The sequence below is a fragment of the Hoplias malabaricus genome, chromosome 12 (assembly GCF_029633855.1).
Source record: "Hoplias malabaricus isolate fHopMal1 chromosome 12, fHopMal1.hap1, whole genome shotgun sequence".
Taxonomy (NCBI): Eukaryota; Metazoa; Chordata; class Actinopteri; order Characiformes; family Erythrinidae; genus Hoplias; species Hoplias malabaricus.
Window position 1 is genome coordinate 28,196,860 of NC_089811.1, and position 18,962 is coordinate 28,215,821.

Consider the following 18,962-nt stretch of genomic DNA (forward strand, 5'->3'; position numbering starts at 1 on the left):
CTTGTAATTTATTTATGCATGTAGTAGAGGGTGGCGATGCACCAAAATGGCTGAAACTAAACCAAAACATCAATAAAAGAGAGAGAGAGAGAGAGAGAGAGAGAGAGAGAGAGAGAGAGAGAGAGAGAGAGAGGCCGTAACAAATGAAAAACTGTCATTTCATTCCAGCGCCTTGGCGGACTCCGATGGCCGCCGCATGAGGGCGCGCCAGTAACAGCGTTTATCATCACTTTTAGACTGATTTAATCCCCAGACGTTTTGATCTATTTTTTCTTTTTTATAGAAACAGAAGGTGCTGGTTTCGGAAATGTCAGTAGAAACCTGGTTCTCTTTGTGTAGTCAGCAAACTGCAGGTATTTGCACAGATTTGTAACCTATATGTACGGCTCAATCAACTGCTGAATTTCACTTGAGTAAAGCACGTGTTTATGTGCTCACAATGTGGGGACTTGTCTTCCTTGCGGAGACCACCAGCTGATCCCTACATTGTAAAAGTTAAGCGTACATTTTAAGATGAAACGCGTTTTAATGTTGCGTTTAGTATTAGGATTAAACCAGTAGTACTTTTGTAAAAGTAAATAGCAGTCTCCACAAAATGAATAGAATCTAATGTCCCCACAATTTTTACAAGATTGTGTTTTTTCCATCGCCACTGATGGGTTAAATGCAGTGGACACATTTCGTTTGCAGGCGGTGCAATGACAATAAAATAACGTTTATCTGGGAGAAACAATTAGGCGTTTTTTAAATATTATATTTCTGTTTGTTAGCTCCAAATATACAAGGCCAATATATACAACCCACCTTTACAAGAATAATGAAAAGTGTTTAAATATGAGCAGATGTTTAACTTTAAATTAGTTCTAGAATGAAGATTTGTTTAAAGCATGAATCCAATAGGAAATCCAGCTGGATTATTTGAGCAACCAGTCCCCGGAAGATACTTCAGCAACCAAAGCTGACTGCACAGTAACATAATGTGTAAAGGAGTTCACATGGAAAAAAACATTACACATGAGAGGACGGAGGGGCAACTTCGTGGACTCTTAAATATATTCACTCATAGATTTCTTTCCCTGTGTAAGCTGTGGTTGATGTGTGGAGGCGCTAACACGTGTCTCCTCCCACAGTGACCCGCCCGCCCAGAGCTCCTCCACCTTAAACCGAACATAGTACTCAACACTGCTCGGCACAACAGCGCTGCAGAGCTCGCACGGGAAAGGCTGTGAAATGCTAGATACTGTCAGATTATAGGGAGACGTTACAGGCTGCACCAAGACTGTGGAAATGTCTGCGGACACGGAGAGAGCGGAGCCGGGGGACAGTGAGCAGGACGAGGAGGAGGACGTGTACGAGGTTGAGAGGATCATTGACATGAGAGTGGAGGATGTGAGTGAGCTTATCATATCGGGAGTGGACGAGTCTGAACTTGGCTACTTTCTTTGAATTTTCAGTTCCACCTTAAACGCACCAGCAGTTCCATGTGTAACTCCTGCACAATTTAAGGTGGAACGGAAAGAAGAAGCAAACTTCAGCTCCGTAGCTAGTTTGCTATCACTATCACACTCAAGCTAGGATGCCATTTTGTTAGCTAAGCTAATATTAGCCATGTAGCCGCTTCGAAATCAGAAGTGGACAAGCTGTCCGTAATGTTTTTCACCACCCAACCTGTGGAAATATGGATGATTAACCAAAAAGCCCGCTTTATTCCATGCACGGAATTCTTGGCTATTTCTCGAGAGCAGGGGAATGCTGTTGGCTAACTTTCCCTCGTTAGCCTGCCAGGGCTGAGGGGTTAGCGCTGTTGTTATGGAGCCAGTCGTGTCGCTGTTTCGTACACGGGTTAAACGTGCAGTGTAACATCTGTGCTTCTATCACATTTATAGTACTGTTTAAAATTAGCTAAACATTGACCTAAACCAAGTGCAAGACAGTATCCCTGCTGTGTCAGAATTATTGACATGAATTGACCAGTTCATTCTGTACCAGAGTCCTAAAAGTCGGAGGACTTTTGCTGATAACTGGTGTTTCTTTTAAGGGAAATATTTGCAACATTTATCGTCAGTGTCATGTATAGATAGATTGTTTTCATACTGTGTAGAGAATAGATACTGTCCTTCATTTGTATAATTTCCAGTCAAAAACTCAGTTATTACTTTTTCATTTGATATTTCTGAGAAGATTAGATGTGAGATTATCAGCGTGAAAACGACAGTGTAAAGGCAGGAAAAGTGCGTTTCCAAATCTGGAATTTAAGAAATTATTAAAAAATAGAAATGGGAGAAAATGGGACTCAGATGGGCCAACAGGACTGTCACTTGTCACAAAGCTGTCATCTTTGAGGAAGAAGTTAAAGATTTCTTACTTCAGAAATGGGGGGATCCTCATCTGTCTCTGCTTGTCCTTTCAACTGCGAGAAGGCAACACAACACTGGGTCAGAAAAGGTCAAAGCTATCAAATAGCCATTAATGTTTTTTGTTCATGCAGATTTTTAAAAATTGAATTGAAAGCATGTTTGAGAATAAAGCTTTGACATTATTTGTAGTTATTGAGACTATGACCTATAATTGTTAATAAAGGGTGTCCTCTGGTATTGCACAGTGCTGTAATCCATCTTTTTTTTTTCCATAATGTCCTGCCTTTGTTTTCAGTTCTGATCTATTTGAGTTATCCTTAGGAAAAAGCAGTGACAAGCATGCAAAACAGGTGTAGCAGTAGTCTGCATTACTGATGAGACAAAAGCGCTCATATGAGCAAGCTTGCATATAAGCTGTAACAGCAGGTAAAATCCATTTAGACCATGTGGACTCATGCCAAAAAATAAAAATTTCCAAGTCGGCAAGTAAATTTTCTTGAGTACTTTGGGATGAACCAGTATAGTATTTAGAAGCTCATATTTGCTCTAAGACATAAAATCCTGTTTTCATATGTACATGTGTGTTGTTACGCTTAGCGTTGTAGAAGAGTAGAACTGTTAAGATCTGGCACTTGTCAATATTTTATTTTCCTGTTGAGCTTTATGAAATATCTTCGTGTAGGTGTCCCTGTGAGGTGAACTGAAGGCTATTGCATTACAGTTTGATGACATCATTTTGCAGACCTTAAGTGCTCTGTCACTACAGCAGTGGTAAAATGCATCCTGCTTGCTTTGTGAGTCTGTGCTCCTCTGGAAGCAGGTTTTTGCATATACTGGTTCAGTCAGGCCACATTAACACTATTATAAAGTATAGCTGCATTGTGCACTATGTTCTGATTGTTGTGGTCTGACTCCATTACTGAGATTTCCAGTAAAAGAGTACAGGCTAAGGGTGCCCATACGCTAGACAAAAAAAAACCCAATTCCAAAACTGGGAAAGAGTACACTGGCCCGTTTATCCTTTCCTCCGTTTTGGATTTTCATCTGTCGTCTGTCTGTGCTGGCCACCCTTGTTTCTATTGGTTGATGTGCCTCCACATCAGAGTCTGTTGCAACAAATGTTGAAATTGTATAATCATTTTTGACACTTGACAGAACGTCGTTAACTGCATACAGCCACGTTTGTAGTCCCTCAGTGCCGAGTCGGAGACCTAACTGAAATTGATGAATGCTTTTCTGACACTTCATTAGCTTCTAGTGGGTAGGCACCCTAAATCATAACGGAGCTGTTGCCTGAGACTGTCATAGGTGTTCTATTCACTGAACTGATTCTACCAATGCCTATCACAAGCATATCTACACACAGGTGCTATATCAAAGTTGAAGGAGTAAGAGGAACAGGGAAAAGGAAATAGTATGGCAGACTGAACTACAGGAAAGGGTGCAGATTGCAGTTGGAGTAGATCAAATGCTTGAGAGTAAATGGTAGTGTCAGTAAGCGGGAAGAGGAGTATAAAAGAGGAAAAAGCATTTGTTGAAGATAAACGCTCCACCTTTCTTATCATATGTGGTCTTTACCTCAGCTGAATCCTGTTACACTAACACTTGTGCTTTAAAGCATGTGCGATGGCAGATAAGGTACAATGACAATAGAGTAGTTTGACCACAGCTGTGCTACTAAATGAACTGCTGCCGCTTTTGAAATACGGTCAATTTGTGCTCGGTAAAATTTTAGCTCTCCCATAAAATTTTACTTAGCACATTAAGGAATTCACTAATTCAAAATTACACTAGTAAGGTAAAAAAGTTTCCTCTCCCTTTTTTGTCATGCATATCACACATTTATGCCCCCCCCCCCCCCCCCCAAAAAAATGCAAAGTACTAGCATTTTAATTTTCTTGTTTTACGAAGTAGCCCATGCAAGAATTACAGGGCCTTTAATCTATTAAGTCAAGTGAGCATCTTATTGCAGCCTATGTAAGTGATCTGTACCCCAGACGTGTGCCATGGTGCAATACGCTTCTATACTACTCACTACACCAGCCACACACTTCACACCACACTGTGTGGTGAGACCCCGCAAGAGGGGTGACCCCTGTTTTGATTTTGCATGCTTCTTCTGTTTATTCGTCAGCTGGAGGGGAACAGTTTTATTTCTTCATCAAATCTTTGCTGGCGTTCCATTAGGCCAAAGTTGTTGTGAGGGTTTTTTTTTCTCTTCCCCTCCCTCTTTCAGATCTACATTTAATAAGAATTTGTTCTTCACGAAGAACAAATTAATGATTAAATAAAACCGTCTGTTTGTTCACATGACTTATTCTTATGGGTACACAGCTGAACATAGGCTTCACTTAATATTTTGCATGTGTTAACAATGACAGCAAGGTCAGCCCTGTTTTGCACATTTGCTGGTTAAATTTAGTGTTTAAAATAAGAGTAAACAACATACAAACATGCCTCTTATACAAAAATTTGCTCCCTGTATTAGATTTTGATCGTTAGCTTTGGCTCTTGTGTTTACTATTTATTTGAAAAAATACATATTGGATAAAATGTATAAATGTGAGTATCAAGTAATTCGCAACCTTTCAGTGATATTTTTCTAATTTGCAGACCACCCTCTAATACCTCGTACTCCTGTAAAAGGCAGTGGAAATGAAAAATTTGCTTCGTTGTAGCCTGTTTTCTTCCTTGTTTTAACAATCCAATAATTATTATCAAAAATATAATTATTACAGATGAAAAATACCAGAGCATTTAGTCAGAATGGATAGCTTTAAAAAACTGAAAAGTTGTTAGTGTATCATGACGTCCAGCATACCACCTCCACCAGGTTCATGTATACAAAGACACGGCACATCTGCTAAGTGATTGCCATTTCAAAAAGCCATGTATCACCAGTACCCTATTACGTCTCCCAAGCCTGCTGTGATTATTTTTTTTTTAATCGCTAGACACTACTAATATAAACTTGATTATTATTATGTGGATTTATATTTAAATATCCATTATTAAAAGCTTCAGTCTTAAGAAGGGTCTGTGCAATTAATCACAATTTATCACAGCAAATCTTTTCAGTTAGTTAGGTTTTTAAATTGTTAGACAAACCTAAAAGTATACTAAAGAATAAAAGTATAAAAACATAAATGTTCACATATGATAACTTGTACGTTAGTGTACTAGTGTTAAGTGAGAATTGATATCTGGCATCTTAAAAGTGCATTCATCACTGTCAAATGTTGTAGGTATATGGCTAATGATTATTTTTATAATTTATATATATATATAATATATTTATTATTGTGTCTTTACATATTCTCAGATTTAAAAAAAAAAATATATATATATATATAATTTTTTTAAAATCTGAGAATATGTAAATACACAATATTAAAAACAATTATTGCATAATTTCGGTGAAATAAAATGAAAACGCTTTAAAAAAAAAATAAAAAAATCCATACATTTTTAAAAATACAAAATGACACTTAGTTTGAGTTACTTCAGGTAATTCCAACATTCCAACACTATCTCCAGGTCTGTCTGTAATTTAAGTAGGCTTTGTTTTTCTTCAGTCAAGCTTGTTCTTTGACCTCCTACACTAATGTCCTTGCATCCTACCTGTGTCCATATGCATGTTTTAAATATTTTATAACTCTTCATTGTAACTTTTAAAACTATGCAATTTAAACAGAATGTCTTCTGCAGAAGGTGTGTGTAACAGACCAACTCCACACTGAACACATTCAGTTTACCCTTTAGGTTAAAATATGTGTACTTCCATATCAGCTCAGCTGTAGCAGCTTACAGATTTTTGAATGTTAACATCATGGTTCCATGCTGTGTGGCAAACACTGAAATGAGAATATATCAGTTGTCATTTACAGCTGTTACCACTTCAGTAATCTAGCAATCTTTGTGTCATTTTAATGTTTGAACACTCCGTTAAAGGATGTTTAAATCCAAATTGACCTAAATGAAAAATGAACTATGCCCAACCTTGTTTTTCTATTTGCCTAATATAAAGCTGAAAAATGTGAGATTAAGACACTGACATCTATTTGATAAACGTACAATATATATATATATATATATATATATATATATATATATATATATATATATATATATATATATATATATATAAAAGAGTTGGCAACAAAATTCGTTATACAATATTATTATTTTTCCTAATTCTGTAGCTTTCTAACACTGGCCATTTTGTTCACTTAGGGCACAATGCAGAATTGCAAGTGCAGCAGGTATAAACAGGGAGACCCGGATGTAAGACGGGCATCCCCCCTCTAAATGTTCAAGTCTGTTCAATGTAAATATGGATTGTTTATATTTGTACATTGATTACTATATCTCCAAGCTGTTAGGAAGCAGCAGAGTAGTGATAAGAGTCAGAAATTTCTATAAATATTCAAAGAAGCTGTTTCTTTGAAAATGTTAATAATATATTATATGATATTCCATATTATCAGTAATCATAACTTTAGAAACTTTTTTTCCTTCCTGGAAATGCATTTGATGAAAAAAGACAAAATTGAGATTTTTACAGAGCACTGTTTAAGTTGTAAAGAATCTGAGGATGTCTTCACAATTTAAGGTGAGGAAATACACTTGAATATAATGTATATTACAGAACCATTTTTCAGGTGGAACAGAGCATGGAATTTTGAATAATTCTGGTCATCTACCACAGTTTAGATTTTGAAACTGAACTGCCTACTCTCCTGTAAGCTGTATGTCAAAACTTTACTGTGTTGAGAGATAAATAAAAGGACAGCAGGTTAGGTCAGCAAGCCAGATAAATCACTCCTTATGTATAAGGACACCTAACATATTACTGTTGTTGCACTCTAGCATACAGCTTCATATGTATATGAACGCAGGCTTAATATTGTACTTGCCATGCTTACAAAACACAGAAGTTTGCTGGCTCTTATTTATATTTGTGAAAATATTTACATATGCAGGCACTGAATTAGAAAGCAAGGATCTGTAAGCTTCTGTTGGTTTTAGTTGTTGTTAGATGCTCGGGCTTAGCTTTTGATACTGAAGGACAAACTTATGTTGTGTTTGTTATTCTGTGAAAGACAGGGCTAGTCATAAGCAAAACAAGGAAAAATGGGTGTGATGGATTGGGAAGAAAGTCTGTCCCATCTGATTCAGATGAATGCCAATCATTGGTTTGGAGTCTGTGACATGCTGCCAAGAAACACAGGCAGAGCCATTGGTTATTGTTACTTAGCAACATGGTGAATAGCAGGCATCAGCTACATTTACCTGTGCATCTTTAAAAGAATTTATCAAATATTAATTCCACTAATACAGACAGATCAAATCGTATTAATGCTGCACTGTTTAGTACTCATCTAATACTCTATTTTAGTAACATTGATGACCTTTAAAAAAAATGCAAGTGTATTAGTAAAATGTTGTCTTTAATGTTTTTTTAGGGAGAGGTGCTGTACCGTGTGCGGTGGAAAAACTATACCTCAGATGATGACACCTGGGAGCCCAAGGCTCACTTGGAGGACTGTAGTGAAGTGCTTTTAGCCTATGAGAGGGCCCTGGCTGAAAAAAAAAATAAGAAAGACTCCAGCATGGTAAGACCTCTCAATGTTTTCACATTCAGCCCAAGCATAGCAAATCACTGCATGATTAATCTAGAGCTTGGGGGTTTAAGAATAAATAAGTTTAGACAGAATATACTTTGTATGACTAGGGTTAGTGTTTTGTTAATTATAGTTGTTTTTAATTCCCAGAAGTTGCCTATGAAGAGTGACTTATTTGATGCAAACTCTGAAAGTGACAGTGATAAAGACCAGTCTAAAGAATCACCTGTTAAGAAGAAGAAGAAAAAGAAGAAACATGCAGAGGAGTCTGAGGAGGAGAAGTCAGTAAAAGAGAAGAAAAAAAGGGAGAAGAAATGGAAGGAGGATAAACCACTGCCTGCTCCTGAGTCTGAAGATGATGATGATGATGATGATATGGTTCCGTCACCATCACCTCCAAAAAAAGAAAAAGCAGCTGATGTTAAGAAGAGAACCATTGTAACTGATGACGATGAGGATGATGATGATGAGGATGGTCCAGCTGCAGCCAAGAAACACAAGAAAGACAGCAAGATTAAAGATTGTGGGAAACAAAAAAAGGAAAGTGTTGAAGAAGGGAAGAAAAAAAAGATTAAATCAAAAAAAGAAATTGAGTCCTCAGAGGATGAGGCAGACAAGAGCGATGTACCATCAGAGTCATATACAGATGATACAATAGCTACAGACCACCTCAACAGCTCTGCAACAAGAAACACAATTTCCAAATCAACAGAAAGGTCCTCTCTAGGTGATAATTCCAAAGCAAAACAGAAGAAGGGCAAATCAGAACTTAAGTTGCAAGGATTTAGAGATGTCATTCAGGACAAGAAACCTAAGAAAACAGAGAGCCCAACTCTTCCTCTGAAGGAAAGTGGCTTAAACAAGCTGAAGAATCTGACTAGCAGTAAGGGCAGCAGCAAGTCATCTCGCAGCGAGGATGACCCTGACTCAGGGGACACTGTGGCCACAGCAAAGACAAAAAGTAAAGGCAAAAGTCAAGTATCAAATATTCCTCCTCAAAAGGATTCTGTAATTTCCTCTACTTTGTCTTCAGCTCCTTCCAACAAGTCTAGAGAAGATGAGCCCAAGGAAGAAGCTGGGGAGAAGGGTGGAACACCCAATAATCTGTTTGAAAAGTTTTTGCTGACCTGTGAAGCCAAGGATCGTGTGCCCAGGAAAACAGCAGTTCACACAACACCAAAGGTACACTCTGCTGCATGGAAACATTTTATAGAAATGTATATAAATATAAATGTACATATTTATTAAAATTTATAGAAATTACATACATTTATATTTATATAAATAAAATCTGATCCTATAACTTACAATTAAAAAGAAGCAAATGTTTCATAATTTTGAAATTTGCACTTTTTTCCCCCTCCCCAGAATTCAGGGAAGACTGAGAAAAGGGCAAAGTTGACAAAAGAGTCTCCAGTGCAGAAGCCTGAGTTTGATAAGACTGAAAAAGCCAAGGAGGGTGAGAATGACATGTATTATATTGGTACTTCATAGTAATGTATGCCTTCAGGTATTACTCAGTAGCGTTTTTGCTAAACTGCACAGTACTGGAATAATCTCGCATTGAATTTAATTTTTCTGTGATTATATGTACAGCAATTATTAAAAATGTCACAACTAGCAGCAAGCTCAATGTATCCAAAACTGGAGTAAAATAAATGATAATGGGCAGATATGACCTGCCTCCTGGTCGTGAATGTTTAGCACTGTATTGCTTCAAAACACTCCCCACCTTCACCTTATATCACCTTATTTCACTCCCCAACTTCTAGTTGTCGTTTCTGTTCAGGCTGTAGAACAGATGCAAATTCTATATTTCATTTAAAAAAAAACAGATGAATGATATGTTGGCTCTGATGTCGGAACATGCGCGTGCACACCACAAGCAATGAAAGGACATCCATGGAGAGCCTGATAACTTCAGTACGTTAAACTGGCCTCGCTTCCAATTGCATTCAAAGTTGATTTTTGTACTTTCACATATACACTCTTCTGTGTATCATTTGGTACTGGTTCGTTGTTAATCAGAAACTACCTCCTTTGGCATGTCATGCCAAAAAACCAGACTTGTGATTGGTCTTCTTGCGAGTTAGTCAGAATTTTTTTTTTTTTCTTCCTGCAATACCAGGTAATTTTGGCAAAAGGCACCAGACTCTTCATATAGACAAGAATCTAACAATGGGTTAACAAAACCATAAGAAATATGAAGTAGGCAATTTAAGCAAAAAAAATTGAGGGTGTCTCAAATTTATGGCAGTGACACATGGAAGTGATCACCAATCAGAAAATTATTCCTCTGACTTTGGTTCTGCCTTTTTGTAGTAGTGTCCGAAAACATAGTGGACAATTTTCGGTTCACTCAAACAATCCCACACTGCACTGCAAAAAGTAGTGTACAACCCATGTACACTATCAGATTGCCCATAACCTACAATAAATATATTTGTATTACATTAATTCATTCATTTATTCATTGTCTGTGAGCGCTTATCCAGTTCAGGGTCGCAGTGGGTCCAGAGCCTACCTGGAATCACTGGGTACAAGGCAGGAATACACCCTGGAGGTGACACCAGTCCTTTATAGGGTGACATTCACTCACACACTCACACCTATGGACACTTGAGTCACCCATCCACCTACCAACGGGTGTTTTTGCACTGTGGGAGAAAACCCATGCAGACACTGGGAGAACACACACAACTCCTCACATACAGTCACCCGGAGCAGGACTTGAACCCACAAACTCCAGGTCCCTGGAGCTGTGTGACAGCGACACTACCTGCTGCACCACTGTGCTGCCTATTTGTATTACAGTTTGTTTTATTAAGTGAAATTGATGTTTGGGGAAGTGATGTTTGGCTAATTCTGTGTGTAAATTTAATCAGTGGCGGCACGGTGGCGCAGCAGGTAGTGTCGCAGTCACAGAGCTCCAGGGACCTGGAGGTCGTGGGTTCGATTCCCGCTCTGGGTGACTGTCTGTGAGGAGTTGCTGTGTTCTCCCTGTGTCCGCGTGGGTTTCCTCCGGGTGCTCCGGTTTCCTCAGCAGTTTTATAGCTTGTGGGATGCACACTGGGTTATGCCCATTGATTGATTGATTTTTTTTTTTTTTTTTAATCATGGTTTCTAAAGCACTCATTTCCACAGGATTTGATAATAAGGCTCCATGTAACACTGCAATGTGACAAATATTGCCATGACGATACTGAAGCAATATATTGTCAGCATTAGTGCTGCAGTCACTGATGTACCTTTCCCCATACCTTGATGTATTTTGCATATATTGCTGAAAATATTATTGATGTTTTTTATCCTTAGTACCTGAAAGCAATATTAATTTCTCATGAGAACAAGCAATAACAGGGCCTCCATTGACCAATGGCCATTTATCTGTTGTCTTTTGGAACCCTTGAGATGAGCTTGGGACAGAGAAGGGTGTTAATGTTGGGATTTCTACTTGCTTAGAGTTTCAGGGTGCATTTCTTGATGCAGTGGCAGACCCTTGTGTGTTATTTTATTTATTTATATGGAATTAAATTTTGGCATAGGTGATAAGCAACAATTTTTCTGCTTACATGGACTTGAACATTTTGCCCTTTTTATAACTTATAACTGGTAATTTGCTCACTTATCGTATAATGCTTCAGAACAGTGTCACGTGAAGGTTCTATTCTTATAATTCTTATCATGCTTATTATTATAATTATTGATTTCTAACTTAATACTCTTAAATAGTTCAGTGGAAACATGGGGAAATCCTTTCTCTACACAATTGTCAGTTAAATATGGCTTTAAGAGAATTTTAAAAGTCATGCATTTATGTTTTTATTACGTTACAAAATGTACCAACTTCTCAAAATGAGGTTTGTATAAAAGTGATTTTTTTTTTTGTCCCCCCATGTTAAATTGTTTTAATTGTTTGATAATTTCCAGGCTCTAAAGCTGGTCAGAGTCCTGCTCCTATGGAGGCAGAGGAAAAACAGGAAAAGGCCACACTGGAGTTGGAGAAGAATGACAGGTCAGATGAGCCTCCTAGCAAGACAAAAGAGGAGATACAGCGAGAACAGAAAGAAGAGGAGCAACGAAGAAGGAAAGAAAGGATTGAGGAAGAGGAGAGAAAGAAAAAAGAAAGGATTGAGGAAGCTCAGAGGGAGAGAAAAGCAAGGATGGAGGAGGCACAGAGAGAGAGACAGAGATTGGCCGAGGAGGCACGATTAGATCGTCTGGACCGTAGAGCTGTGGTGGAGACTATGGCATCTCCTGAGTCAACAGAGGACTCGAGGTGGAAAGAGAGGAGAAGGAGAAGGCGAGAGGACAGTGAATCACGCCTGCTTGTGGCCTGCGATGACAATCAGGACTCTCAGGACCCCCTTGAACGCTCAGACAAAACAGGTTTGTATTGCCTTCAATAAAGATGCTTATAACCTTTTCCTGCTATTTGTTAGTCCTTTTTTTTTTATTATATATAATAATGTAGTTCATAGCACAACCTTGGTTTTTGTGGACTACTAGGTCCTGAAATGTGAGTCACTTTTCGTTTAAAACTTCAGTGAAATGTCTGTTTCCTTGGGTAATATTTATTATTTAGTCATTTTTATTATTATTATTCTTTCTTTTTCTCTTTTCCTCTCTTCCTCCATAACACTGTTAACAAATGTTACTGTTGTGTTGTCTTAATTTTAGTCACTATGTTGATGTGTCTAACAGACAGGGGGCCTCCATCTCTCAACCTCGGGGTGGAGCTGAAGCTGGACTGGATGACACTGGAAGACTTCCAAAAACACTTGAATGGAGAGGATGAAATTCTCTCTCCTCTAGCATTAACTCCCGGTGAGTTTTAGACAACTAACCTTATGCTTTACGATACAGTGATGATAATGAGAGTATGGACTGTAGGCTTAACCTGTGTGTGTTTTTTGGGTCACATTCAGGTGAATTGCGAGAAGCTGTAAAAAATGGGAACTATATGGCTGTGAAACGTGCACTCGGTTCCAAAGAGGACTACAATCTGGATCAGGAGGTATTATATAGCCTACCTAGTCAGGCTGCCTGAACATTGTGTTGCTTTATGTAAAGCAAGCTTAATTTTACCACCCCTAAGGTTTAAGCTATGTCACATCAACATTTATATGCTTTTATGCCTCCTGCAGGATTCTAGTGGGATGTCCTTGTCTATGCTGGCTGCTGCAAGTGGACAGGATGACATCCTCCGGCTGCTGATTAAGAAAGGAGTGAAGGTAAATGGACGGCAGAAAAACGGCACAACAGCACTCATGCACGCTGCTGAGAAGGTAATTACCTTACACCTTACAGGGAATGTCTGGTCATGTTTTTCAGAGTTAAGATAATATAAAAAGATAATCTGATTTGCTTTACTCTCCTTATTCAGAATTTTCTGACCACAGTGGCCATTCTCCTTGAGGCAGGGTCATGCTTGAATGCTCAAACACTGGGTGGGGAGACAGCCCTTATGAAGGTAAGCATGTTTTCATCTAATTCAGATATACAACTACCAATACTATACAGATAAAGAGATTAGCACCTAGCCCGCACATTACCCTGCTTTCTGGTCAGTGCTCTGTATTTACTGGATGACCATTTATACCGGGACTTCAAGTGCTTCTGCATGCTTGCTTTAACACATTGGACACACAAAACACAAAACATTGTAGTCAAATCAACATGTAATGTTATTTGCTCACTCAGTTACTGACTGAAGTTGCAGCAGGTTTTATTGTAAGATGTGGAATGGAATCTGCATTGATGATGTTATGGCACGTACATTGTTCCGCGCAATCTGTGGGCTAGGATATTGACTGGTAAGGGGATCAGCCCTGTCTGTCCAATATCTGATGAGTGAATTATGTCAGACCTAAAGTAGAATCGGATTGGACCCATTTCAACTATAAACACAAGTTAATCAGGGTATTCTTTGGTGGAGGTGTTTATACCCATGATCCCATGATGGATCACACATTATTCCATTTAAGAAAGAGTTCTGAAATTGGAGAAAAAGAAAAAAGTTGTATTTCTTTTGTCATTCTTCTTTTGTCAAGATTGAGTAGAAGGTCATTGTCAAGTGTTTAACCTGGAAGAGGAAATTTGTCCCTATATTTCTGCTGATGCTACCTATATTTGCCGTACCATCAGAATTCAGTACACCACTCTGTCATCTGTGTTTATAGCAGATTTGAATGCAAGGAGCACTTCAGAAATGAAACTCACTACAATTAAAATGTTTTTGACAGTTTAGAAATGAATTTTCCAATATTAAGGCTGTTATATTTCATAATTACATAACACTATAAAACAACTCCTTAATTGGGGTGGGGTGGGGGCATCAGAGTTGACTGGATATACTTAGCACTGCCATTAACCTATTTCTGTATAAGGCATGCAAAAGGGGCAATGCAGATGTAGTTCGCCTCCTGCTGGAGTATGGAGCTGACTGCAACATCCTTTCTAAGCACAAGAACACAGCCCTGCATTTTGCTAAGCTCAGCAACAACCTCATGGTATATGACCTCATCAAAGACCATATTCAGACGTGAGTGCTTATGAAACTACCTGACACAACAACATAAACATTTTAAATGCAAGTTTCACACCTATACTGTCCAAAACCTGACAACTCTTAATTAACATTATCGGGGGGTTGGGGGGATTCACAGGTTATCCACAGTAGCAGAGGAGACGATCAGAGCGTATTTTGAGTCACGGTTAGCCGTGTTGGAACCGGTGTTTCCTCTGGCCTGCCATCGTCTTTGTGAAGGACCAGACTTCTCACTGGAATTCAATTACAAGCCTCCACCACACACACCTGTAGAGGGTAAGAGTCCAATTGATAAAAGCTCAAAGAAACTGCAATACATTTAGAAAAAGTAGGACAACTAGTGGAAATTTTGCACCAACAACTGAACATGAACTCTGTATTGAGATCATTTTATTTGGTTTTGCATCCATTACTCACCACCCTACAATTCAAATGTAAATACAGTGAATATAAGTTAACATTCAAAGATTAGTTGCATAATTTTTAAATTACATACCTTTTAAATGACATACCCAGTTCAGACAATATGTATAGATGGATATTTAACAAATTAACTTATTTTGAGTGATTTACAATGATTTTAAAGTAACGCGGTGACAGTTACCTGGTCAGTTGCATCATGTTGTCGATGGTTGATAAAATACTGTTTGTAGTGTGTTTTAAATATTGTCGCTGTCCAATGATAAATGAAAAACCTGCATCTTCAATTCATCAGGTTTTATGTTTACGACATTTGAACACAGCAACTGCTCTTTAGTGTGTGAAAATTTCACAATGAATGGATGAATAGAAATGATTGGAATATATCGACTTGTTGACCTTATTTTATATATATATATATATATATATATATATATATATATATATATAATTTTTTTTTTTCCCCCTCCCCATCGTGTGAAAATATAATTATTTAATTATTTGACTTTTTAGCAGGCATTGAGGGTTTTGGGTGTGTACATATTGTGTCTGCTTATTTTACCTGAAAATGTGTTTTTATATATATATATTTCTGTTTTATGTTCCAGGATCTGGTGTCCTGCTTTTCATCTTCCATGCTAACTTCATGAGTGAGATCACAGCCAGACTGTGTGGACCTTGTAGTGTCCATGCTGTCATCCTTAATGACAAGTTCCAGCTGCCTATCTTCCTTGTAAGACCCACAATTTTTTTTATCTGTTCATTAAAATGTTGTTGTCTCTGTTTTGTGCTTTTTTTTTGTACTGAAAAAAGAAAAAAAAATTAAAGTCTTTGAACTACTTGAGTCCCATCTCTCTTCTTTTCTTAACAGGATAGCCACTTCATTTATTCCTTCAGCCCTGTTCCAGGAGCCAACAAGCTCTTCATTCGTCTGGCTGAGTCACCCACAGCAAAGGTGAGGCAGTGAGTTGGTACAGATATGCCTATCACACATAACGCAGGTGCACACTTGCACAAAAGGACAAGGCCTTCAAACTCAATCCTTATATCCAGTTTCAGATCCTGGATTTTAATACTAGTAAATATTATAACCCTTGATTTAACAGATTAGCATTGTAGGGTCAGGCCTACATTTTACTAAATACTTTACTGCAAATACCTACTGCAATTTGTTGTTGTTGTTGTTGTTTTTTGTTTTGTATTTTTTTCCCTTCCTCCTCCATTTAATCAGAGACTGTTTTTCCCCCTTCCTCTTTTATCTCCACAGGTTAAACTTCTGATCTGTGCATATAGAGTCCAGCAACAATGATGCCCAAAACTCAGCCATTCTAACAACTGAGAGGGTCATTTGTCAAACTTGTACTGTCTGTGTCACAAGGCATGCCTGGCTGAAGACACAGTATATGTCGAGTGTCCTCAGTTTTAATAGTCTGAGAATGAACACCCAAAAACACTACCCAGTTTTCCTTGCAAACCTTGGAGTGTTCAGGTTCAGCAAAAGTGTCAGATGATTTTTTGTTTTGTTTTGTTTTTTTTGTTTTTTTACTAATTTAAGAACATTTGTTGTTGTCCAAAATATTTTGGATAGCTCCTGAGATGTAGTCAAAATGTGTTTGAGGAGTGGATACTGAAAATTGATCCAAGGATCATTTTGTAAATGTTGTTTGTAAAGCCTTCTCTTCTTTTTAAATAGAATAATTTATCACTCCAGATTGACCTGTAGTACTTTATTTGTTATTGGTGCTTATCATCATGCACTTACATAATGTGCTGTGTGTATGTACGAGAGAATGAGAGCAGGTCTGTGTGCGAAAGGATGAGAGAGACTAATTTACATCCCCTGTTGATTTATACTTGTGGGACCAGGATTTTACATGACCCTAAGCCCTTTTAAACAACACAGCTGATTCTTTGGTCCTGCTTATTGATTGCCATTTCTGAATCTGTCTATTTTACACTGAACTTAATGTCAAAACTAAATCTTGCTCAGCTTGTTTGTGTAGGATATTACTGTACTTATGAATCCTGGATTTGTTTAACATTATGGGTGAAGTGTACATGTTTGGGTTATTAATTGTAAGGGCTAATATCTGCTCAGAGGAGGGGAAAAATAATGCAGTAGTTTTGACAAAATGACAAAAAAGGCCTTTGGCTTATTTCTTTCCCCTTTCATCATACGTTTTTCTTAATGCATTGGTCAATGCCTTCAACTAGGCCTAGCAAACATTGAGAGTAATTTCTCCATCAGTTCAGGTATTTTGGTCAAAAAGATAAATCATAACTTTGCTTCTTTTCCCCTTCTCATTCACAGCCAACCATCAGTTTAATATTAGACTTGAAATCACAACTGAGGTCAAGCTACTATACCAGGGATCGATCTGGAAACAGTATGCATCACTAAGTTTGTAGTGCCAACCCTCCCAAGCTGTTCCATACAGAACCTTAATTCCATTGTAGGTTTTTTTTTCTCTTCTTTCTTTACCATGTAGCCTGTGTGTGATAAAGTGTAAAAGTGAGAGAATGCATATAGATTGGCTTCCTTTAAATAAACTGTACATATATTTCCTCAACAATTAAAATATCTTGTTTAATTTATTAGGAACATAAAAATAAAATCACATTGTTTTATATGGATTAATTAATTTTCCGTGATTACATGAGTAATGCTGATTTTACTTTTTTATACATATATATTATTATGAGACTTAACCTTTTAGCAACAAATTTGCAACCAGAATGCCCAACAGGCAAAAGCAAGAGGTTTTGAAATGATATACTAATGGAGTGCTGGAGAGAAAGCAGATTAGAATCTTTGCTAATACACATTTCAGGCCCAATATGTCATTTAAATACTTGACAAATAAGACTTAAGTGCCTAAGCACACTGAGTTTTAGAGTTGAACAACTCTAACCTTTCTGTAAGTAGTCATGAAATTGTTTATTAAATGGTGTGGTTAGATTTGTGTCAATAAATGAATTAAATATACCAAGGTTATTACAAATGAAATAACTGTAGTGATATGTTTGAATATTGATTCATTATGGAAGGTAACTTCATTCATTCTCTGCTTATCCATATCAGGGTAGTGGTGGGTCCTAAGACTAGTTGGAATCACTGAGCACAATGTGGGAAGGACTGTAACTTCATAAATAAGCAAATAAAACTGAGAAAGCCTGTTTCATTTTAAAAAATACGGAACTGGTCATAGGACTTAGCTTTTACTGCAGTACTACTCAGCAAACTCTAGAACGACAACAGCTGTACTATGCATGTACTAAGATGTGATCACTGGATCAATGCCACACCTTGTATTAAATATATTCATCTTTTCTTTGTATCCCAGAGACATGTTTGACTACCAACCATTCTCATCACAACTGACAATAATCCACCTTCCAAATTATACCTACCCTATTGTTGTGGTACTGCTCAATGAAGAACAGGGGAATAGGGGGCAAACAAAAAATATACACTACTACAGAGGGGCTACTGTCCAATTATAGAACTCCTAAGTGCTACAAAGAGCAGAGAATGGATAGTGTATAAAATTCATGTTTTTTTTGATGTGCGTAGAAGCAATTTAACCAACAAAAAGAAAAGCAATTGCTCTTCCCTGCAGCTGAGTGCCTTATGATTAAATTCATTTCTTTCAGTAAGTCAATCCAAAAAGTGAAACATACTATTCATTACACATACATTGATATTTCAAGTGTTAATTTCGTTTAATTTGATGATTATAACTGACAACTAATGAACTCCAAATTCAGTATGTCAGAAATTTGGAATATTATTAAGACCAATACAAAAAAAAAGGATTTTTAGAAATTCTGGCCAACTGAAAATTATGAGCATGTACAGCACTCAATACTTAGTTGGGGCTCCTTTTGCCTGAATTACTGCAGCAAAGCAGTGTGGCATGGAGTCATTCAGTGTGGCACTGCTCAGGTGTTATGAGAGCCCAGGTTGCTCTGATAGTGGCCTTCAGCTCTTCTGCATTGTTGGGTCTGGCC

The 18,962-nt window shown here is 37.6% G+C and overlaps 1 protein-coding gene across 2 annotated transcripts; it reads left to right on the forward strand.

The window, feature by feature from the left end:
- Positions 1-284: 284 nt before the first annotated feature.
- mphosph8 (M-phase phosphoprotein 8) lies at positions 285-17,959 on the forward strand. Of its 2 annotated transcripts, none has more exons than XM_066641123.1 (15): positions 285-353; positions 1,131-1,389; positions 7,823-7,972; positions 8,132-9,163; positions 9,350-9,440; positions 11,912-12,370; positions 12,686-12,808; positions 12,910-12,998; positions 13,129-13,269; positions 13,368-13,454; positions 14,371-14,525; positions 14,650-14,807; positions 15,560-15,684; positions 15,823-15,906; positions 16,219-17,959. In XM_066641123.1, the coding sequence occupies exons 2-15, from the start codon at positions 1,288-1,290 to the stop codon at positions 16,258-16,260; spliced, it is 2,838 nt and encodes a 945-aa protein (XP_066497220.1). In that variant the 5' UTR covers positions 285-353; positions 1,131-1,287; the 3' UTR covers positions 16,261-17,959. The 2 variants fall into 2 exon arrangements, with proteins under 2 accessions (XP_066497220.1, XP_066497221.1); XM_066641124.1 differs by having other exon boundaries at positions 8,135-9,163.
- The last annotated feature ends 1,003 nt before the right edge of the window (positions 17,960-18,962 follow it).